The sequence below is a fragment of the Gymnodraco acuticeps genome, unplaced genomic scaffold, assembly GCF_902827175.1.
Source record: "Gymnodraco acuticeps unplaced genomic scaffold, fGymAcu1.1, whole genome shotgun sequence".
Classification (NCBI taxonomy): domain Eukaryota; kingdom Metazoa; phylum Chordata; class Actinopteri; order Perciformes; family Bathydraconidae; genus Gymnodraco; species Gymnodraco acuticeps.
Genome location: NW_022989752.1, coordinates 1,047,468 through 1,071,056, shown reverse-complemented (window position 1 = coordinate 1,071,056; position 23,589 = coordinate 1,047,468). Strand labels below are relative to the sequence as shown.

Below are 23,589 nucleotides of genomic sequence, written 5' to 3'. Positions count from 1 at the left end.
ACCCAGCAAGGACAGTTGTGTCATTATGCAACATCTGCAATCACTGACTAAATGGACATATTGATCCACATCAGCAGTCTGATTCAGTGCCGTCTGCAAAAGGCCACAGTACTAAAGTAGGAAAGACAACTGTGAGGAGAGATTATTAAGCAACTCTATAAACTTTCTTGGTTATCATTTCAGTGAACCTAAATGTATTTAATAGTTATTTGTTTACTGAGTTATTAAAAATGTTTATTATCTTAGTGATGTGAAGCTTTTGCATGTTCCCAGGAGCCAAAGACAGAAATACCAACACTTATGACATACTGTAAGGCATCGGAATTATATAAGTCAATGTTCAAGAGAAACAATGCATCTCCAGCATCTCAAAAACTGTCAATACTTGTGACTTTTTTTCCAGTGAAAATGTTGTTATTTTATCTTGTTTTATTGCTAGTTTCATGGAAAACAATCTGTTGAGTAGGGGCACGACAGAAGTTATATATAGTACAAAAAGTGGAGGTACAAAGCTTTGGCTGCAGACTGATGAGTTTTTTTTGCTTTGTTTGTTCTGTGTTTTTTTTACTATGTTAAGTATTTAAACTATACTCATGCTGTTAAATGATTTATGATGGCATTGCTAGAAAAATATAATTTCCATACATTTCCTGTTATCGAGTCATATTGACTCTTGTCCATCATAACAAAATAACTAACTGTACTCTAACTGTTCCTCATACATGTACCAACACATCCTCATATTCATGAAGTCAAAATAAAGATCTTGAATAAATGACCAATTCACAAGTACATTTTTATGTGTACATTTCTGTGTTGATTTATAACTTTGTATTAAACCAAATACATTTAGGAGGAAAAGAAAATGAATGCCAATAAATGGCCTTCATATAATCTTACGGCCCGTCCACACTACAGCTTCGACAGCTTCAAAAACGGTTTCTAACGCGTCTGCCCATTCACTTTGAATGGGGTGACGTCACTTTTCGTCGAACTGCATTGTGGGAAGCAGAGCGGAGCTTTCCTGGCGTTTCAGGCAGCAAAAGTTGAGCAATGTTCAACTTTTGAAGCTTCTGAAGCTTTCGGTGGAAGCGTCAGCCAATCAAATCATATGCCAGTACAAGCTCTAGTCAATCAAACCGCTGCTTGTGTGTCAGGGGCGGGAGATTCATGTGATTGGTTGTTGGTCGAGCTTCAGACACGCCGAGCTCCAAGCTTTTTTTGAAGCTGTAGTGTGGACGGGCCGTTAGTGTTACATGAAGGTGAAATGCTGCCATCACATTCCATATGGAAAATGATATTGTAATGTGTTGCTCTTTAAGGTCAGTCATTTAGTGTGGGAACCTCACACACTTGAAGACAGCAAGCCTGTACTCTCCAGAATCACTGTTCAGGTTCAATGACCTCATATAGTATAGCTGCCATTTATTTATGCTTGAAAGGTTTATCAATCAACTTTCACATCAGAATAAAAAAATGCAACAGCATGTTTCCTTTCACCCAGTGCTGCTGGCTCTCAATTATGTCTGGCATTAGTTAATCTACAAAAGGGAGGCGTACGGTTATCTGCAGATAAACGAGGCCTGTGGTAGCAAGGCCATATCAGCACCAGCGTCTGGTATTAAAGACATCTCTCAAAATGACCTTGGCAGAAATAGCAGTTCAGATGCAACACTGCCACATTACACCAGGTGAACATTAACAAACACAGTGGCAGTCTCTGCAGAGTGAATGTGTGTTTTGGCTTTGATTGAGAATGTCATCTCTTACTGAATAAACAGTAAGAATATCCCTCTGTAGTAGTCCACAGATAATTTAACACATAAAGTGAAGTTAGACAACAATAACTGATTCAATGTAATATTTGCATGTGTTAATCCACTTGTAAGCAAATTAGGCTAGTCCTGAATGTCAAATCAGATAAAACAGCCTTTGGCTTTTGCAATCGTTTTGACAATAATGCTTTATCTTAACAAATGCAAATACTAAACAGAAAGATTGGAAACAAACGCGCAGTTTTTCTGTACCTGTATTTGGTGTTTGGCACATAGACGTCTCTGGGAGGGAACTCGAGGATCTCCCTGGTGGGGCGTACCCGGCTGTCTGGGTAAGGTTTGACCTGCTGAAGGTCAGGGGTCAAGCAATAGTGAGGGTTCTCTGGAGCTGGAGAAATGTCCAACTTCAACTGGGCTGTGGTGGCAGTCACAGAGGACAGAACGGGAGTCATTGGGTAAACGGGGAGGAGAGGAAAGAGAAAAAAAACGTTTTTCATTTTTCAATTGTTACATTTTTCCAGCAATTCAATGGAACACTGGTTAGAGATGATAATCAAGGGCATCAAGAACTCAAATGTAGTTTGTACCTGTGATGGGTCGGAGTCTCCTCAGCACGGAAGAAGGCCTTCTCATGTCAGCTAGGAACTTATACAAGTCCTCATCACTCAGTCTGTCCCCTTCCTAAAACACACATGTACAGTGTGTAAGAATCCAAAACAAAATGACAGAGCAGAGCAGTGTATGATATATTTTCTAAATAACATATGTGGTTGTGGAGACCTGTTTGAAGAAGTTAGTGATGGTAAGTGTTGCAGGTCTAAAGCCTGTCAGACTGCATGACTCGTCTCCACTGGTGGTCCTCTCCAGTGAACGCCTTCCCATGATGTTGGAGTTCCTCCGTTCTGACCACGAGCCTTTTCTCTCTGCAAACAGGGGGAAAACAACAATAAAAGCTTTTTAATGGTTTACATTTTGAATGTCGACAGATTTGACTTAGAGAGGCTCACAAATAATCCCACATTTCTTTCCCGTGTGTCAGAGCGTGTATACATTTCTATCTGTCATCCAGCGAACACGCAGCCACCACAGTCAGCATTAAAAGACACCTTGTGAGGTCGGAGGTTAGACAAACACCAAAGGTCAAACTCAAAATAGCTCACCAGGGATCAATATGGATCGCTGTCTGGTTTGGATGTTTTGATCCCTGTTGTTGTAAAGTTGATTTTAGATAAAGATTTTACAGTGTGGTAATGTATTGACTGGGCCCATGATCTTCCTGTGTGACTCCCAGGTCTATTTTCTTCTGCCCCCAGAGAACTGCAACATTGAGACAGTGAGTCGGCAAAAACATTCACCAAGGTTTTCTTTTTCCTCCGCACTTGATGCATACTGTGTTTTTAAAGTTACCACCCAAAGGGATGTGTTCAAAGTGAAACGTCCCACCTGAGAGGCTCATCTCCAGCTCCGTGTCTCTCTCCAGGCTGCCAGCACTGTTCACAATGTTCATCAGGTGGATGGCGGTCCAGGCGAAAGGCATGCGATAGCGGCCAAGCCGTTGGCAGAACTGCTCTGACTGTCCGCGGAGCTTATCCAGCTTCTCTTTATTCTACAGGGAAAGATACGTTGATGAATATGTGGATAACATTTTGGATAAAAGGCATTATCTGTATGAGGATTATTATATTAGGCTCAAAATGTTTTAGGTGCATTTCAACATTTAATTCACCCTGATCCTACCTTGGCAGCATCGGACTCTTTGAAAACCATGTAGGGCTCAGCACACTCCCCAATATCCCCTTGCTGCAGTACCTTTTCCAGCTGGGGACACAACACAAACAACTTAGTCACTTCCCTCAAACACAGCAACACAAAGATCATACAGCACATATAATCAACAGGCAAATAAAAGCCAATCATATTTTATACTAAAGTACTGGCTCACAAATAAGACGACACTGTCTTTTGTAATTCACTTCTGCGAGAAAAGTATTTTTTAAGTTCCTTAGATCTTTTGACAATAGTATCAAATATTGGTAGTTTTTCAGGGCTAAACTTCAGAAGTTTCTAATGGCTCGCGTAACACGTTTTGCTGCCATGAAGGAATTAACGATTAGCAACACCATACAAAAACAATTCAGAAAAATAATTCCTCCGTTACTGTCACTTTTAAAAGGGAAAGGTTTGACTACTGCACTTGCTAAGACTGGAAATATCTGTGGGAATCTTCACCCACAAGACTATCCTATAAGTGTTTTGTATCCTCGAAAAGTTCAAAAATAAATAAATAAGGGTTTTCCTATATTTGAGGAAATATGATATTATTACTCGTGCATTTATTTGCAAGACAATTCTGAGGAAATAATATCATAACTGACCTTGATGACAAGGAAGACATCCTGGGAGGGGTAGGTGATGGAGAATATGGCAGAGCGGGCCAGTGTGGAGATGGCTGCTGTCTGAGTGTGCGGACGCAGCATTCCCTTTGTCTGCTCAGAGTTCAGGTCGAAGAAAAAGTTCTCCGATATCTGAGGAACCCATTCAAACAGACACACAGTTGATTATAACATGTGCTAATGTAATCCTATGACCAAACCATGAAAAACAGTAGCCTTTTTTTGAGTTACTGGCTGTGTTACTGCAACCTGATTTCCTGCTCAAGGTGGCCGACAAACATGATAACATTTCATTGACAAATGACCCACTTGTAAAAGTAATAGAACTCCTGTGCAGAGCAATATCTATGAGAGATCTACTTATCAAGGCAACTGCTACCCTCTAGTGTTTGACAGCTAAAAGGAGGTGGAGAGGAACCGGCAGTGGATGGTCTTCTTTAGAAAGATACATGGTTCCAGTGTATGATTTAACTGCAGTCCCACAAACATAACAGGGCCAGATAAAATGTTATAGTCTACTCATCAAATTCATTGTGGCTTTCCAACAATTTTAAAGGTTTGCAAAAGTGACCCAACAACTCAGGGCTGAGAAGACTGAGGAAAGCATAACAGCTTACCTTTTTCTTTTCCTTGACATCGTATAAGGCCAAACTAGCAAATATCGGTTCAATTTCGATCTCAAACCTTCAAGGGGAGAGAAAAACGAGTGGGTCAGCAGAAAGCCGCAGTAAAATAAAAGTGCTAAAATGCTTCTTTTTTTTCTTTTTTTAAACGCTGTCCAGCACTTACTTCAAGGACAAGCACTTGACGAGTAGCCTTTGGCCAAGGTGTTCTTTGGGTACTTCAGGCACACAGTGGCGCTCAATGGGCTCCTCCTACAAATCCACAGAGAAGATTGTATACAAAGAAAATCAGGTAAAATGATCTTCAACACTTTTATGTTCTGTATGTCTATGTTTGGATTTCAAAGACAATTACACACCTCATGGGAATGGTTTTAAATGTTGAGTTCAATGGCTTACTTGGACAGAGTAACAAACATCTTACATTTATAAGCACCAATAAAGGTTCCAGCTAAATGAATAGGTGAACTCTACCTCATCCAGGGCAGGGTGCAGAGCAAAGACTTCGCGGTGGCGGTGGGCTTTGCGATGCTCTTCATTGTGCCTGTCTATCTCTTCATTGGCGGCACGGTCCAGGAGGTGAGGGAGGAGGGCGTCAGGGAGGGAGTTCTTCAAGTCAAAGATGCTGCAGGCCCAGCTGCCGCGTGGGGTGTCATCTATAGACATCGACCGGCGCTTCAGGTCATCCTACAGGACAATACAACACAAAACAAATGAGTATAACATGCAGGCCAACCCGCATGAACAGTATTTTGGTAAACTCTTTTTTAGTTGACCACTAAATGACTTGGTACCTGCTCATCCTGGTAGCTGCTGTTGTCTGGCATCTCATCGGCCTCGAACACTTGTTTGGGCAGGCCTTTCTGACGCTCCTTCTGCTTGTCCAGAGTGTTAGGGTTAAACCCTGTGCCAAGCTTGTGGTATCTGAGGGTTAAAGAAGTCATTTCTTTAAAATGAATTCTCAACCAAAGTCATACTATTTTACAGACACAGATAATTAACAGGAAGTCTAAAGAGTTCAAATGTGAAATCTGGTGAAGCCTTACTTTCTGTTGACGATGGCCCAGTCTTCTGTGTAGGATCTGACGCAGTCTCTGACATGAGTGTCAGTGTCCCTGCAACCAGACAGACCCAATTCATCAAACAAGCTTTATTTAAATAGCAACAGTCAGACTTTTGTACGTTTTTAGGTTTGTATCTAATTAAAAAGAAAATATATAAATGTTGTGATTTGCTATAAAAATGTGACGATTGGATATATAAATGGTTTTCTAATCCTTGTATTGTCCAGTTAATATAAATAATGTGCTTTATATACATTTGTTACTTCATTTCAGCTCCGAACAATACTTACACTGAAACATATGGAGCAAGACTGAACTTTAACACCAGCTACTAGCACCCTTACCCTTCCTCTGGGACGGCTTGCGCCACTGTGCGACACTCCCTGGGTGTGTGGATGACTTCAATATCATCTGGAGGAAACTCGATCAGATCTCTGAGGGGACCCGACTCAACGAGGGGAGGGTGAGTGATGAGGTACTCCTCAAAATCCACCGGCTCCACCGCCTCTGTGAGGGGAACCTGGTGGGAGATGACAAGTAAAAGATAATTCGCTGTAAAGACACCATCAGCTATGCTGTCTGCACCTTGCCCATTGTACATAAGTGCCTTGGTAAAGTGTACGAGTCTCCAGTTGAAAATGTAAGGCCATGTGCGATTTTTTCAAAAGCAGATTCGTCTGCCACTTCCAGCTCAGACCAATTGTTTCATGGCTCTTTCTCTGCCTCTCATATAATAAACCCAAGGGGAATATTTGTTTTGGCAGATTCAGTTTAAGTGTGAATGTGTCTGTGTGTTTGTGTCTCCCTCTCTCCTCCAGAGGAATTTGGACACAATCACCTTTCACAGTTTAATTAAAAGCCAACAGTAGCTTCATTAAGGAGGAGATGGGGAGTGTTTGCTAGTGTTGTTGCTCAGGGCTGCTGAGGGGCAATTGACACGGCCCCTTTAACAAACACTGTCTGACCTCTTTCATTTTTTACTGCAGAATGACTGGATGTGGTGACCAGGCCAATCAGTGGTAGCAAGACGTAAACAACAGCTTTTCAGCCATTACAATACATAATATGACATCGTTGTCTTAGGTTGTAATAGTATGGTGCACAGCCACATCCACATTGATAAATACTTGCTTGAGCATTGTACCATTGAAACAAATAACCAAGTGCTGAATGGATGAATGAATAATTGATAAAACATTTAACATTCATCTGAACGCTTAAAAAACGCAGACATTTAAAATAGTGGTTAGATAAATAGTATATTCCAAATCTTAAATTTCATCACAGCATGTTGTTTCCCATCTGGCCCAGTATGTGATTTATTTGTAGCAAAACACACAACGGCCTGTGAGCAGACAGATCCTCATCTTGGGCGTTTGTTTCCCAACATAACAAACACCAGAAATGCACTTGGGAAAATGTGAAAAATCAACAGTATCTAAACAGTTTCAGACAATGCAGTAGCATCAGCTGTCACACTTGTATGATTATGATCAGAGACAGGATGTCGATATTAGGCTGTGGTCTTTACATGGTCTTTGAGAAGACTCACTGTGTTGGTTGTTGTGGCCCCAACGTTGATGTTTTTGAAGAGTTGTGGGGAGCCTCCATACTGGCCAGCTATCTGCTTCCTCACCTCTGCTGCCACAGTCCTGCAACCAGAGGAGAGAGTGAATACAGACAGTGCTTCTTTACAGTCCAGGTCATGATCTACACATTAGTCAAAGATACATATGCTGGCCTAATTAGGGCTTTTATTTAGGGCTGAGGATCACAAAAAACATACTATAGCACTACACAGCTTTAATACTACTAGGGGTCAGTATACAGGTCATTTTCTTATAACCAATATTGAAATAAAATTAGGTATAATCAGTTGCTGTGGTGCCACTGTAGTATAAAAATATACACCACAAATATCAACTGTGGTATTTGTCCCTTTGATATGGCTGAGAATAAACAGAAAACTAAAACTAACTGAACAGTTCAAAGCCAATGTAACCTATACTTTAATGTAATACTGTGATGCAAGTGGTATTCAATATGCTAGCATTGTTCGGTTCAGTATTTGAAACTGTATAGGAGAAGAGTTATGACACTTTTTCATGCTGCTTGATTTTGCAAACCTCAAAGCAGACGCCGACTAACATTACCACTTCCTGTCCTTTTAGGCTTTTCTCTTTGTGTCTCCTTGGACAGAATCATGTCATATATTACACCGAGACAGAGAAGAAAGACACAAATGAAAACCTCTGGACTCCAGTGGTCAGCAAAAATCTCTAGGTGTTCAACCGCTGCTGCTGTCATACACATACACAGGTCCTTTAAATCACAGCAAACACCAAAAGCACTCAGAGACCTTTGCCTTGAACAAAACAACAACGCAGCAAGCAGTCCAAAGTGACACAAACAAATAACAAATAAGAACCAAGGATAAAAGCCAGACACTGAGGACTCAAGGTGAAGTTACACAGGTATAAACAAGACTATAAGGATCCAACAATTATGATTTACTAACTAATTGCATTATACTAATATAATAACAAACCATCTTACCCATTTCCCTGCCTTTCTTTAATCTGCTTCCTGAAAGAAAAATCATAATAACTAGTTTAGAGCTTACTTTTTAAACTCTTAACCATGATCACAGTAATGATGGGCGAGGATTAGGTGTGATCACATCAGCCAGGGCGTAGTACTGTAAACGTCTCACAGATTTTGGTTTCACTAAAGCCACTATAGTGCTGATTACAACACCCTTATATCTTAAAAATACAAGGTTGCAAACTAGATGATGTTAAGGAGCTTATTGTCTTAAGCAGAATATTACAATGACAGCTGAATGATCCAATTTGCCATTTTGAGATCATCTCAATAATATACTGTAGTAGTGATCCAGTGGCCTCAGCATTGCAGCACTATCGCTACTGGAGAAAAGCAAAAGCACTGAACCCACAAACACATTCCACAGTTCTCCCCAATGCCTGTCAGCAGACCTTAACTTAGCACTGGTCAACACACAGAAGAATAACTTGGTTTAATAAACATCCTTTTGAGGCCATCTCCTCAAAATGGTAACACAAATGACTCTCAGGGAAAATATAATATAAACTGATGTCAAATATCATAATATGAGAATCATCCAACTGAGATATTAACCTTCTACACAAAGCCTCTGACTTTTTAAGTTGCGTAATTTACCTTAATATGTTACATACGTTCACTCTCTTCTATTACTTAATGTCAGCATGACTAAACAGATATAATAAAGGCACTTTCTTTTGAATGGCTAAGTTAATAACATGAGCAAGGACAACTGTGTTGTGGCTAATCTGAAAACTGTGAAAGAATGTTTAACCTTTATTTATTTAGGAGAGTCTCAGTGAGAAGCCAGCTGCACATATTCGGACAGTTGATACAACTCACTAAGACTTCATGAGAGCATTAATTGCAGTATGATACAACAGCAAAGCACCTTTGTGAAGGTTATAATGTATACGTTCCTCTTGTAACTGTGTCAGAAAGGTAATGCCTTGTATTTCTTGGGAATTATGAGTACATCGTTTTTTAAACTGTGTTACTGGATAGAAGGGTTGTCAAGTATTATTAAACTAACACTCACACATTATTGTTGCCTAATTCATTAGTGTATTTAAGAGACAGATCTGTACAAATGTGTTTCTCCAATAAGAAGCATGCAATAGCAACACTTCAAATGTAATGTTTACCAGATGCTAATACATTTCTTGGAAATATAGCATTTAGCAGCAATAACAATAAAATCCACTACATATATTTAAGTCGGCTAGGATCAAAACAACCAATTAGAGGATGATTTTGATCATCTAAAAATTAAAAAAGTTAGCATGTCTGTCTGATGGGATGGTCTGTTCTAATGTTAACCTACCATGAGGTGTTCAATCTGCATATTTCAATAAGAAACTGTCAATAGTTGGATGTGGTTTTGATTGACGGGAACTCATTCAACACTGTAATAGTAGCTACCAGGTAAGTAAACTGGGCTCAATAAAGTTAAACATTATTTTTTTTAAGGAAATTAATATAACATATCATATGCATTGCATTTGTTTTTATTTGCATACAAAATAGACAAATATTATCATTATTAGCCATACATTAATTGACAATAATAACGACAGCGATCAAAGCATTTGCATGTGGATGGCTGTTAGAGACAGCAGTTAATAACGATCTAAGCCTCAACGTCTATCATTGTTTATATCGAGCATCCATTCATATATCTGTGTATCTACCTATTGCTTGGGATGAAGGTATTTGACAGCTAGCACAAAGCCCTTTGTTAAAGAGATTACTTTGATCTGTCTGAGGGGCGTGGATGAGATTAATACATCGCAATTGAATAGCTGTAGGGGTGGTCTTTTGTTTCCAGACTTCCTGTATAACAATCATCTGCTGCTCCCTCTTGTCAGTGGGTTCTTGCTCAAAACATAACTCAACAAAGTTCACTCTCATCTCGGCCAGTAGTAACGTTACCTAGCTCCCCATCGTTAGCTACTGTATGGACGATAGCTATCGTTTATTGTCCAAAATGAACGGTTTTCAGTTCACAGTAGATCATTTTCGCTGCGTATAATAACTAAAAACCAAAGGACGGCTTTGGCATTATACATGTATTATAACATTATTACATATTGCTCCTATGCGCCTGTAGGGGTGTGAGAGACTAGCAGCTAGCGGTGTCCCTTTCTGTCTGGGTGGGTCTGAGCATCTCTGCCGATATAGCTAACAACCGGCTAGCAGCCAGGCTATGCTGCTGTCCGGGCCTCCTCCACAGGGTCCCCTCGGTGGGGGTCTGACAGCAACCTACATTGGGGCTCAGTGGGCCTTAAACCAGCTCGTTTCGGGGTCTCAAGTAATTTACCTGCTGATTTTTTGGGCGAAGGCGCGGCGTTCAGCCATGGCAGTGGCCGCTGATGTGCTTTAAAATTCCCAGGCAGGCAAGCAGGCAGCAGGCAGACTCCGCTAGTATTCACTCACTCACTAGGGCCACAGGGAAAACGGGAAAACCGGAGAACGGGATCATTACCGTAATTACCAGAGTGCTGTGCAGCAGAACACACCCAAAGAAAAGCCCCTGCGCGTTTTACTGTGAATGATAAAGATATACTAGGCTACAACAGCTGGACAGATTTACACAATATTCGCCCTTATAAAAGTCGTGCACTTGCATGTTTTCACCCAGTCTTTTATTTAAGTCTGGTCAGCTTTAAGGTAATCGCTGGGAACATGCATTTTTGTACTCTGGAGGGGAGTTTGACAGGGGATTACTCAAAAAGTAGCCTACACAGTAAAAATACAAAATACTTGATTGTACTTGTGGGAGTAGTCCAAGTAGTACTGAGTCAACAGTATCAATTTCACTAAGAACTTATTTTAAAAAATAATTGTATCTCTCATCAAAAAGATGGCAGAAAACATGCATTATTGTACTCTGGAGGGGAGTTTGACAGGGGATTACTCAAAAAGTACACTGTAAAAATACTTGATTGTACTTGTGGTAGTAGTCTAACAAGTACTGAGTCCAACAGTATACATTTTATTAAGAATGTATGGCTTTTTATTTATCATCAAATATAGTAGAAGTGGCATGATTTTGTTCTCAGGAGGGGAATTTGAGAGAGTATTACCCAGAAAAAACACAGTAAAAGTACTTTATTTGATTGTTTGTAGCAGTCAAACTAGGACTGAGTCAAAAAGTGTCCGTTTTTTTAAGAACTTATGCAGTAAAAACATGCATTATTTACTCTACTAGCATCAGTGTCGCTACTCGGCGATTACCGTAAAGACGCATACATCGCGCACTCAAAAATGAAGAGCTGCTCATTTGACCAAGCAAGCGCGAGAGACGGCTGAGTTGATCGCAGTTGTTTTTATTAGCTGTGCAATCACTTTTTGATACATTTTCATCAGGTTCAGCAACTATGCAAGTTCCCAATCTTAAATCTTATATTGTCTTTTTGGTATTTTGCACTTTAAAATATATTATCAGATGTTCTTGATATGGTTATTATTACTACTTGACCCTACGATGTGTAGTCTTGTTTATGTCACTGTGACAGAATAACATTCCCCAAACGCGCAAATAGCTGGAGTTAATTAGAGTTGAAGTAATGCATATGTATGGCCTTTATGGCTTTTTTCAGCGCCGTATAGATAGATCTCTCTACACGGCGCTGGCTTTTACCCTGCCTTTAAACTACAAAGTATGCATGTTTTGTCACAAGCAAACCGTTTTAAGGTTTTAACTCTGGACATTTAAATCCTCAGCAAACTGTCCAAACGCCGCCCGACCGAGCTACATAGGTTCTTATATCGAGCCTCTCCTTGGTCCCGTCAGAGACACCGCGAGATCACGTGACTTGAGTTTTACTTCCTTAAAGTGTAAACATTGACGACCGCAGGGTACTTAAACAACAAGCCATGGCCGATTCACAGTGTTAAGCTTTTAGTATTGCAAAAAATATTCGATGTGACATCTGTAAAGAGCTGCAAAGCGGCTGGAACTGAGGAAGACCTGGATCGAAGAAGCTCCAAGGTAACAAGTAATATGTAACGATGTGCTCACCGTAAGATATCATTCACCTAATTTCACTTTGTGTAGTGATACTGATACGGTCAATTCTCGTGTGTGTGTGTGTGTGTGTGTGTGTGTGTGTGTGTGTGTGTGTGTGTGTGTGTGTGTGTGTGTGTGTGTGTGTGTGTGTGTGTGTGTTGTGTGTGTGTGTGTGTGTGGTGTGTGTGTGGTGTGTGTGTGTGTGTGTGTGTGTGTGTGTGTGTGTGTGTGTGTGTGTGTGTGTGTGTGTGTGTGTGTGTGTGTGTGTGTGTGTGTGTGTGGTGTGTGTGTGTGTGTGTGTGTGTGTGTTGTGTGTGTGTGTGTGTGTGTGTGGTGTGTGTGTGTGTGTGTGTGTGTGTGTGTGTGTGTGTGTGTGTGTGTGTGTGTGTGTGTGTGTGTGTGTGTGTGTGTGTGTGTGTGGTGTGTGTGTGTGTGTGTGTGTGTGTGTGTGTGTGTGGTGTGTGTGTCGTGCACCAGGGTTTGTGTGCTGTGAGGGAATGGGTTACATGCCTTGCTGTTCCAAATGGAGAATAAAGGGAGCGACGAGGTGGAAACATTGAAGACAAAGTTTGTGTCTGTGTGGCACAATGTCAAGTACAGTAAGTCATTTGCTTAAGGCCACCCATGCACACAGACTACCCAAAATGTCTGTCTCCACTTGTTTCTCAAGCCTTTGTTAATGAAATGACTTCTGTCTTTTTTCGACCTGTTTTATATTTAGTCCATTCTTCTAAATTCTAAGCTAAATTGGAGATTTTACAAGTGAAATCAGAATAAGTTGTATTGGCCAAGTAAGTAAGTAAGTACATGCAAGGATTGTGAATTGTTGCACTTTTTTGCACACAGTTATGAACAGTTTTCAGAAGATAGAGGTGGACATACAGCTAAAAACAAGAAGAATAAAGAGAGATTAAAATGATAATGTGCCTCCACAAATGAAAACAAGAATCATCCACTGACTAGGGCTGCTCAATTAATCATATTTTAATCGCAATTACGATTTTGGCTTGCAACGATTATGAAAACAACATAATCGAAATAAAACTATTATTTATTATTTTTTTAATTGGTTTTTCAGTTGAATTATACTTAAAGTTCAGGGTAATCAACTGTTTTTTTCAATAAATGGATGTTTTCACAGTATATGGATAATCGTTTTTAATAATCGTGATATCAATTATTGACCCAAATAATCGAGATTATGATTTTTGCCATAATCGAGCAGCCCTACCACTGACACAACAACCTACTGCTGCTGAGTCAGCTCTTAAAATAGTCATACTGTCCACTGGTTTGTGTGCGTCTTTTTTTGCTTTCAACTTACATTTCTGTTCACTTAAAAACTCAATGTTTGTTTCCTAAATTTTATTTAACATCAAGTTTAAGAAAAACTGAATAATGTAGGAGCCAGATATCTGGGGTATCAATCCCGATTGAATGAGTGGTGCTGTGAAGTAGGTGCAAAAAACCAACTGAGTACACATACTCTTTATTTTTACTCATTGTTATTTATTTACTTTTAATTTATCTTGTCTTGCTCTGTAAAGCACTTTGGGCTGCATCTTGCATGAAAGACGCTTATAAATTATACGTTTATGATTATTATCTTAATTTGTTTTAACCCTCACCTGAATTATGACACATGGTCTTTTTATTGTGTATGTTAGGTTGGGCTCTGAAATTAAAGACCTCTTTCAGTAGAAATTCCCCAGTGCTTCTCCTCGGAAAATGTTACCATTTTAAGGCAGAAGGTATGATGCACTCACATATGCACAAACACTTACAATTTAGATTACATCTAAAAGTAGATTTACCATCCCCACAGGACACAAGATGAAAAACTGCATATCCTGAGTGGATCACATGTGATTTGTTTATCTCAGATGACGACAGTGTTGCAGAGGCCTGCTCTGAAGCCTGTGATGAGGACTCTGTTGTGGGGAACGCGGAGGCTTTCCGCAAGGATTTTACGTCCCGGGTGTGGCTCACCTACAGGGAGGAGTGCCCCCCCCCTCCCCGGCTCCACCCTGACCTCGGACTGTGGTTGGGGCTGCATGCTGAGAGCCGGGCAGATGATGCTGGCTCAGGCCCTCATTCTGCACTTCCTGGGCAGAGGTGAGTGGGGATAGGAGAGGATAGAAAATACATTTGTTTAACCTCAAAACTATGTTAATTTAATATATTTAACCATTTTAAAAAGGGAGAACCCCATTGGTTACATGAATAAAAACAACTAATCAGGAGTCCCACACGGATAACGTTTGGGAACCCCTGCTTGCTCTACATGTCAGAGAAGGGGGCTTTTGTCTGTAAAGAAAATGTGAAGCTTTGGACAAGCAGGGACATTTTAGTTTAAAAAAAATTAAACTCTACCTTCTGCCAATATTGCAGTTATGGTCAATATTTGAGCCTGCTTACATGGGCATGCAAAATACTTTTTTTATGATACAGAAATCCCGGACAGGACAATACTAGTATTTCTACATGTATATTTTCCACATGTATATATTTTTTTTTACTTTTTAATGCTATTTTTATGCTGCTGCAACGCAAACATTTCCCAAATTGGGGTCAATAAAGTACTTATCCATACAACCAGCAGGTAAACTACAGTAGACGAAGAAGTAGGCTACATTTATTTTTAAATGTGGTACGGTTAGTTATAATAGTTACAAATAAATTGCACCCGTCATTGTAAGTACTTTTGAAATACCGGTACACCTAAATTGTGCCCTCAATCTAAAAGTGAAAGTTTAATTGAGTTGCTGCATTTTCCTGTGAATTCCTCACATCTTTGTCAGATCTATTGTCTCTGAAGTGTCCTCGACTTTACAGGTCCACGTAATGAGATGACTCCAGTTTAATGCAGTCATTTAGAAAACAATATTTAAAACTTGTTCTTCTGTCAAATCTAAAATATGTCACTAATGAAATATTTCTCTATAAAATGACTAATGGCCACTTAAGAATATTTATTGATCAATTTCACTTTGATTCACTTTGGATCAAGGTCATTTTGTTAATGCCTTAGACTCTACTCTGGCCCTTTTTATAGCCCGGACCACTCCCTGTCTCCCCGCCTTCGGCTCCCCCCCTGTTTGTAAGGCTAAGGCACAGTTAAAGTGAAATACTGGGACACTCAAACTTATAATTGAACAGAATGACACCTATTATGTTACTGAAGTGCACAAGGTTCTGTTCGTATGAGTAAAAAACCTTACATTTCCTAAGTTCTGAAAGACTTTTTGTTCTCAATGGTGATGCTATAAATTGAACTTTGATGGGTCGAAGGAGAGCCTCGTAGATACCTGGTTGAATAGATAGATTCCATTGATTTCAAGGTTTTTAAAACATGCAAGCTTTTCTTGCACCAAAGTAGGACTTGGGAATTGCTAATCTATTTTCTTTCTTGTCATGTTAAAGTTGTTTTGATGTGACCTCTTTAATTTCCTTCCATATTTCTTTGAATTAAACCTAATTTCTTGTATTTGAGTTTGGTAAAAGTGGTTTTTGAAAAGGTGGCAGCCACTTGGTCTACAGTTTGAAATGGGCATTCATATAATGATAGATAGATAGATATATATATATACTTTATTAATCCCAAATTGGGAAATAGTTTTGTTACAGGACCAGCGTGCTCTACATTAAAATACAAATACTTAAAAAGTGGAAAAGAGTTAACAATTAAAGATAACATAAAAATAGTATATCTAATATAAACAATATATAACATTCTGGATGATTAAAATGTTCTTTAATATCTAATATAATATAAAAAAACTCTAAACAAGATTTAGTGCTTGACGCCCTCATCAAATAGCATAATTATTTAAAGATTGGCCAAAAACATGAAATTATCATATTAAGACGTGTATCTACAGTAATGTAGAAGACTGATTTACCATCAGTCGACAAAGAGATATAGTTCTCAGATCAAATACTATACATGTATTCCCAGGATGTTTTAAAACTTAGTTTGTTTTTTGGTCCCAGATGTTGTATCTCTGATGAATTCCTCCACAGACTGGACCTGGTCGGAGGCGATGGCGCTGCAGCCTTTAGACACAGAGACGTGGACCACCAGCGCAGCCAAGCGCCTGGTGGCCTCACTGCAAGGACCCTCCAGGCCCCCAGAGCATGGCCCACATCCCCCGCTCCAGTCCCAGGCCCCGGGATCTGCAGAGGAGGCAGATGCTCATTTGAAAGAGATGTACCACCGCTCCCTGGTGTCCTGGTTCGGGGACAGCCCCTCGGCTCAGCTCGGCCTCCACAGGCTGATCCGCACCGGCCTGACCATGGGGAAGCAGGCGGGGGACTGGTACGGGCCCGCTGTGGTGGCACACATCCTCAAGTAAGTCAAAGAAAATGTTTAAGGCACAACTGATTCGTTTTTTTATGTGCACTCATGATTTGATTTATAATTGTGAAAATGAAATTTCTTCTAAAAATAATTGATACTCAAAGTCTAGATTTTAGAATGAAATGAAGCAAGAACAAGGACCTGTGACCAACAAATGTTTGACCTTTTTCCTTGAAATTACTTCATCAATCAGTGAAAGGACAATTTCATAATTTAATTTATTTTAATAAACTAATCGAGTACTAAAAATGTCCCTGGAAGCTCTGGAAAATACCACTGCAGCATTATCAGTTTCTCTGTTTTTACTTTTTATATGTATGTGTTTGAGTCAAATATTGTTTGAATTTTGTATTGTCCTATCATATACACAACTATGGTGTAGTTATGTAATGAATGAAACACCGGTCACAGGTTCCTCAACAATTCAATTACAAGACGTAATAAACAACAATAACAAATAGTGCAAGCTCAGGCGTGAATAGTCTTATGTCCTGAGTCTGGTGGTTTTAATCCTGATGCTGCGGTACCGCCTGCCAGACGTAAGTATCTACAGAAAAGATGGTAACCCATCGTAGGACTAAAACTTAAAAAATGCCAAAGTAGGTTTTAGCTGAAAAAGAAAATCATATTTTCTGATTTGGATTCAATTAAGTGTCTGTCTGTCTCTCTGTCTTAGGAAAGCTGTGGAGGAGGCGATGGACCCTGGCTTGGCGGGTATAACTGCTTATGTCTCCCAGGACTGCACAGGTATGAAAGATGAGCCTGCTGTTGATAAAAACAGGATACTGGGCACAACGCCCAAACTGACCCTTCTTTCTCCACCATCTCTTTCTGCTGCTGTCAGGACACTGTGGAGCTGAATAGAAAGGTGACAGGATGCTCACTGTGTCTATTCCCCAAAAATACATTCACTCCAAATCTATAACGTCCCACACCAACCTCAGCTTAACCCCAATAACTTGGGTTTTGAGTTGTGTCTGTCATCTCAATAGCCAGAGCAGAAGATAGCTGGTCTGAGAGCGAACATCTTGTTGGGTTAAGAGTTTAATATTAGAGTCGGAGAGAAAATGTGGAGTGAATTTTACTTGTGTGCTCCTGTCGCCATGACAGTGTTCCGATTAATCAATGTCAATCAAATCATATTAGCAGTTAACTATTTGGATGTTATAACTGATAATATTTTAAGTAATTTATCAAGCATGTATCCTTTACATGCAGTTTCTTGTTTCTAAAAATGTAAGGAGATGCAAGATTCCCTGTTTTACATCACTTTAAATCTCTTTTGGTTTAGGACGGTTGATTTGACTAAACAAGTATTTAAGAAGACGTTATCTCGGGCTCGGAAAATTGTACACTAACATACACTAACTGGCAAAAATGCATCTATCTGTACAATTTCTCTTCTGATAAAGAAGAATTTAGTATCTCACAGATTAATAAAACATAATCGTAAGTGGACCAGGGGAAGCCCGATGAGCATTCAGAGTGGCTGACAGATTGAGGGCTGACAGACATGAAAGCAGACAAATGACCTTTGTGTTATTGATCCTCCACAGTGTACAGTGCTGATGTCATCGATAGCCATAGGGCACCAAGAGCAGGGCTGCCCTCTGCAGAGAGATCAGAGGCCCCGCCCACCTCACAGAGCAACCAACCGGTGTCAGCCTCCACCCTGACTGACAGCCGAGCCGTCATCATCCTCATCCCTGTGAGGCTGGGAGGGGAGAAGACAAACCCCGACTATTTTAACTTTGCAAAGGTGAAAGATACATGGAGGTCAACGGTAGCTGAACCAAACTTTTTTTCAGTCTGATAATTTTTTTTAAATGTTGGTGTTTGATCACGTTTTGCACGTACACTTCTAGGTGTAAACTAAGTAAGACTTATAGTCATGCTGTAGAAAGGAAATAGACATAATGTGGAATGGCAAGTTTAAAATATGTTTAATTGAGATATTGTATATGGAAATTAATTGTAGGAATTTAGGCTCCTAGCCAGATTTATTTTGTGTTTCTTTGTCCCGCTTTCTGCATTCAGAGCATACTGAGTCTGGAGTACTGCATAGGCATCATCGGAGGGAAGCCCAAACAGGCCTGCTACTTTGTAGGATTTCAAGGTTAGTGTTGGCGTAATGCAAAACGCAAAAAGACACAATGAGAGAGGTTGGTGTGAATAACAGGTTATTTTGCATAATATACCCTTCTTATGTGAAAAGACAAAGTAAGTTAATGTATTCCTGTTTGCGTGAGGAAAACGGAGAGGAGTGGAGATGGAAGCAAAGTGAAGCAGCGCTTACTTTATTCTCTCTGACCCATCAAAGCCTCACCCATTTATCACAAGTAAACCTCCCAAGTTGTGAGCTGTAATTGATTTCCATAGGAGGCATGCATTACATTTCATCCGGGCCCCAAAGTGAGCCACTCTTCATCACCTTCAGGAGCCAGGAGGAACCTTCAGTTGTACATCTTGGCAGTCAATATTTACGCATTTACATTTTACCAATTTGAAATACAGTGGTGGATGATGTCTAAATGACAAGCAATACATTCTCCCTGCCATGCCGCGGCTCAGCGCTGCATTCATCATATGCAAATGGTCCAATATAATTGCGTGTTTTTAAAAGTAATTCCCCCACACAAAAACTAAATGACAACCCCTTTTTTTTTTTTGTCGGTGTAAAGAATGTGCTTGTACAAACGCATTTGATTATGCAGAATGTAATCCACCCTGGTGGATATTAAAAAGCAACAACCTTCTGGGAGGCATATTTGACGCACACAAGCCTAACAGTAGGCCAAGCAGGTGACTTTGAGCTACTCTGCATAGAAATTGGAGAGAAGCGCGTTTTTGTAATAATCTGATGTTTTTGAATAACTTGTCTTTTGTTTTGTCCTTGCAGATGACAGCTTGATTTACATGGACCCTCATTACTGTCAGTCTTTTGTGGATGTCAGCACCAGCGATTTCCCTCTCCAGGTAATGTGAAATTACACAGACGAGCTGACTAGAGCCCCAGTAATGTGAATTTAATAGTTTCTGTTAGTACTTAAGGGTATGAATCTTAAAGCAGCCCCTGGCCCAATTACCGAGTCCCTATCTGCTGATTTATTTGCTGCTCAGATGTGTGAAGCTGCCACTTAAGAGAAATACGGCAAATACCAGATCAGGTACTGTGAGCCTGAATATTTCAGGACCCATACATAAAAACCCTCTCAGAGCACTGTGTAGCAACTTTTGTTTTATGCTTTTGCATGCAGTGGTATACAATGTGACAACACAGCAGAGTTGTAAATGTATGGATGCAGTGACAGCAGATAAATAGGATTGCATTCATCAAATGATGCAGAATACATCTTATTCGCCGTTGACGCTGCCTTGGAGTGTATCTAAGCCCCGCAGTTGTTACACATTATCTACAGCTTGATGATTATTTTCTGATGTATTTTGTCTCTTTTTGTCCAGTCATATCATTGCCCCTCGCCAAAGAAGATGCCTTTCAGCAAGATGGACCCAAGTTGCACCTTAGGTTTCTACTGTAAAAGTGCTCAAGACTACGAGAGAATCAGCCAGGAGCTTTCTAAGGTAGGGAATAGTTGTCTTTGTAACAGGCCTTATTAAAAAAATCAAATCACCACTTATTTATTATGACCAAATTGATATATGTATACTGTTTCTCCCCCTGCAAATTGTTGGTTGGTTAGTAATACAAGTTGACCAGTAGATGGCACCATTTAGCCATGAATCTGCTCTTACTTTGCTTCTCCAACCAGGCAACATGTTGGCTACATTTAGAAGTCTTACCCCCGTAGCTTATAACATTTCTGCTTAGAGGACTCTAAAATCAATATCCTCTACAAGAGAGGTGCAATAAGATACCCCTCGTTAGGTTAAGTGATGAAATTGAAAGCAAACTGTTATGAAGTGTACAGCATGGTGTAACACTAGCACTCTGAATCACTGCTCTGTTGTTCCAGGTGCTGCAGCCGTCAGCCAAGGAGAAATACCCGGCATTCACTTTCGTCCAAGGTCACGGCAGAGATTACGACCTGTCTGCAGGCCTGACCCCGGAGAAGAGAGAATGGCCCTTTATCCGTGACCCCCGGAGGACGGTCACCACCACCGGGGACTTTGTGCTGCTTTGACAGCGCGGTTTTAAAAGACTACTGACGGGGAACTTCTTCTAATGAATCACACTGCTTGATACACAAAGCTTTGTGTTTTAGTCTACTGGGACACTGATGCTTATGGGATTTTTTTTAAATACAGTAACTCAGTTAATACCTCCTGAAAACTTTGTTGCCAAGCAGTCTTTGCCATAACTATTTTGGACTCATATTTGTTGTCTGGAACTGTGAGCTTTTGGTGCTCTGATTTTTTTAATGAGCTAAGATGTCGTCTTATGCAAAGGAACATCGATTCTAGTGGAACACCTCAATTTGCACCAAATATCGACATACTTATTTTGGAGGATTTTTTTTTGTATTACTTACTTCATGTTTAGAAGTCTTAAAAGTATTTTCCTCATCATGATCGTAAGGTCCAGTTAATCACTCCCACATGTTTTCAAGGCTAACAGTGTTATACAATATGTGTAGTGTCATTGGAGTAGAGCGTTATTTTCACAGAGCCACATCTCAGTTGGGATAAGATGATTATTGTTAAGCCGTAATTAATATGGGCAAAGGGCTCTCTGAACTTTGGGAAACTTTTACTAAACCATTCTGCCAAAAACCTTCCATTATAATAATAATAATAATTCCTTACATTTATTATAGCGCTTTATCAATGACTCAAAGCGCTTTACATATACACACATTACACATATATGATACATGCAATGGTCAGATACTGTGGACAATACCCACAGGAGCAAGTTCAGGTGAATATACAGGATGAATTCTTCACCTGTCTGAATCCAGTCGATACGGGACATTTGTTCTGAACACACTTATTTCATTATTGTGCCAACATGTCTTTCATTCACGTTACAGCTCATGTCTTTCTCTGAGCAATAACATAATGGTGTTGTATGACGATGTGGTTGTTTGCGTGCCTCCTGTGTTTTTAGGTGGTATTTATAAAAAAATAGATAGGCCAGAGATTGTTAAAGGGATAATGCCATGTGCTATATCTCATCAAGCACTATCTGTAATGAACTACCCTTAACAATAGAGTTATTTAGATATAAAGTATTTACTGTATTTGTCTAATTAACACTGAAGTAAGTTTTAAGTCACAAAATTGTATTGTGGAGTAGCAATCTACACCTCATGATGAAATCAGAGACATATCAACCTTCCAAATAATAATAATTTGATATGCTGCATGTATGAACCATTTTGGTTAATCATTTCTACACATTTTTATCATTTCAAACCATCCCTTTTTTATATCTTATACAATACGCAAAAGAAAGAGAATTTACTAACATTTCATATTATGGTCATTAATGTTTTTCCTTCTTTTGATTATCTTCTCCTCAATTCTAGTCTCCAGCAGTGAGTAACTTAATGCTATAATGCTTTTTTAAACGCCTTTACTGTATCTCCATCGTAGCAAACTAGTGAAGTGAAGAAGTATGTGACAACACATTACGATGCCAAACAGGAACATGCACTTTGTCTTGATCACTTCCACATGACTGAAGTATTCTGCCTGTTGAATCTATTGTATGTACATCTTTGCACTGCAACAAATGCACGTCTGTTTGCATAAATTCACTTCTAAAATGTTCAAAACAATTCAAACTGCCAAAAGAAAAGTGAATAAAGGCAAAATATTTGATTATTTTAATCAGTTTGCTTCGTGTTTATCAACTTTTAGAATTTGAGGTGACTAGTTGAATAAAAAAAGCACTAGATACAAACCTCAGCGATGTGTTGAAATGTATTCAATCCCTTTCTTTCCCGGTCAAATGTAGTAGATTAAAACTAATCGTACGTGCTAACCATCTCTACAGCCCATTAACCAGGGACCGGAAAAAATGTGACCCAGTGACACTGGCGGCAATTGTGTTCCTCTGCAGAGGAAAAGAAAATATCCTTGTGTGCAAAGCTCTGTTACCATGGATAATCTGTGTGTTGCCCCCTTAGTTTGAGCTATGCTGGACTGTTTTCCTGTACAATACAAATTCTTGTATTATGATGAGCCTTGCTTTTTAAAGGAGGGAACTGTCCCCTCTGTGAGGAAGCCGGGCCAAGGGGGAAGATGGACGGACCGAAAAAGAGAAGAATCCCTCATCTGTTCTCTCCTTCACCATGGAGAAGAAATGGCAAAACACATAAAGGCATCATTTAGATCCCCTGTCTGATCTGTGTTTGTCCATGTGTCTTTTTTTCTTTTAGCGGACGACCAGCCGTCTGTGTGGACAGAGCGGGAACATCAAGTATGCAGAGGCAAAGGACCAGTGACATTTCCCAACTTTGGAAGATTAGAAGGCTTGAATGGACAGGAGGGAGGCGTAGGGGAGGGGGTGAGACATTTGGGGATTTTTGTGAGAAACATGAAAGGGCATTTGTGCTGGGGGGCACACAGCGCTCTGAGAGTTGACTGTGTTCTTTATGTATTTACAGGGGATGTATGAATATTTGATTAATGAGTCACCGGCTCAAGGGAAATGCAATAAGCGAGTGGAGGCTTTACAAAGCCACACCATGCCCTCCCGTTTAACACAGCTGCCTAGTGTCATAGACATTGCAGATTCTTGAAAATCTAATCTGCAGCAGAGCAAATTCCTCACAAAGAGGGAGTCCATGAAAGTCATTCCTCTGTTCCACAGA

General features: G+C 39.9%; 2 protein-coding genes across 29 annotated transcripts in view; one reads left to right on the top strand and one right to left on the bottom strand.

Annotated features, from left to right (window-relative positions):
• Positions 1-10,908, bottom strand: part of dock7 (dedicator of cytokinesis 7) — a 55,244-nt gene extending 44,336 nt beyond the window's left edge. For 13 of the 28 annotated variants that reach the window (XM_034210576.1, XM_034210582.1, XM_034210590.1 and 10 more), the window contains exons 1-15: positions 10,759-10,898; positions 8,412-8,441; positions 7,408-7,507; positions 6,200-6,375; positions 5,838-5,906; positions 5,586-5,715; positions 5,266-5,478; positions 4,958-5,043; positions 4,786-4,852; positions 4,151-4,300; positions 3,513-3,593; positions 3,219-3,381; positions 2,556-2,698; positions 2,363-2,456; positions 2,028-2,190 (exon numbers count right to left, since the gene is read on the bottom strand). In XM_034210576.1, the coding sequence (XP_034066467.1) occupies positions 2,028-2,190; positions 2,363-2,456; positions 2,556-2,698; positions 3,219-3,381; positions 3,513-3,593; positions 4,151-4,300; positions 4,786-4,852; positions 4,958-5,043; positions 5,266-5,478; positions 5,586-5,715; positions 5,838-5,906; positions 6,200-6,375; positions 7,408-7,507; positions 8,412-8,441; positions 10,759-10,796 (1,703 nt within the window). In that variant the 5' untranslated portion in view covers positions 10,797-10,898. Of the gene's footprint in view, positions 1-2,027; positions 2,191-2,362; positions 2,457-2,555; positions 2,699-3,218; positions 3,382-3,512; positions 3,594-4,150; positions 4,301-4,785; positions 4,853-4,957; positions 5,044-5,265; positions 5,479-5,585; positions 5,716-5,837; positions 5,907-6,199; positions 6,376-7,407; positions 7,508-8,411; positions 8,442-10,758 lie in introns of all 28 variants that reach the window. The other 15 variants (XM_034210643.1, XM_034210703.1, XM_034210657.1 and 12 more) reach the window with 3 other exon arrangements.
• A 1,318-nt stretch (positions 10,909-12,226) lies between these two features.
• Positions 12,227-22,603, top strand: atg4c (autophagy related 4C, cysteine peptidase). The gene is given in 12 exon segments (XM_034210564.1): positions 12,227-12,432; positions 12,928-13,049; positions 14,118-14,201; positions 14,334-14,452; positions 14,454-14,565; positions 16,474-16,801; positions 17,487-17,557; positions 18,367-18,569; positions 18,848-18,926; positions 19,710-19,786; positions 20,273-20,392; positions 20,785-22,603. Coding segments are annotated over 11 exon segments (1,437 nt in total). The 5' UTR covers positions 12,227-12,432; positions 12,928-12,973; the 3' UTR covers positions 20,953-22,603.
• The last annotated feature ends 986 nt before the right edge of the window (positions 22,604-23,589 follow it).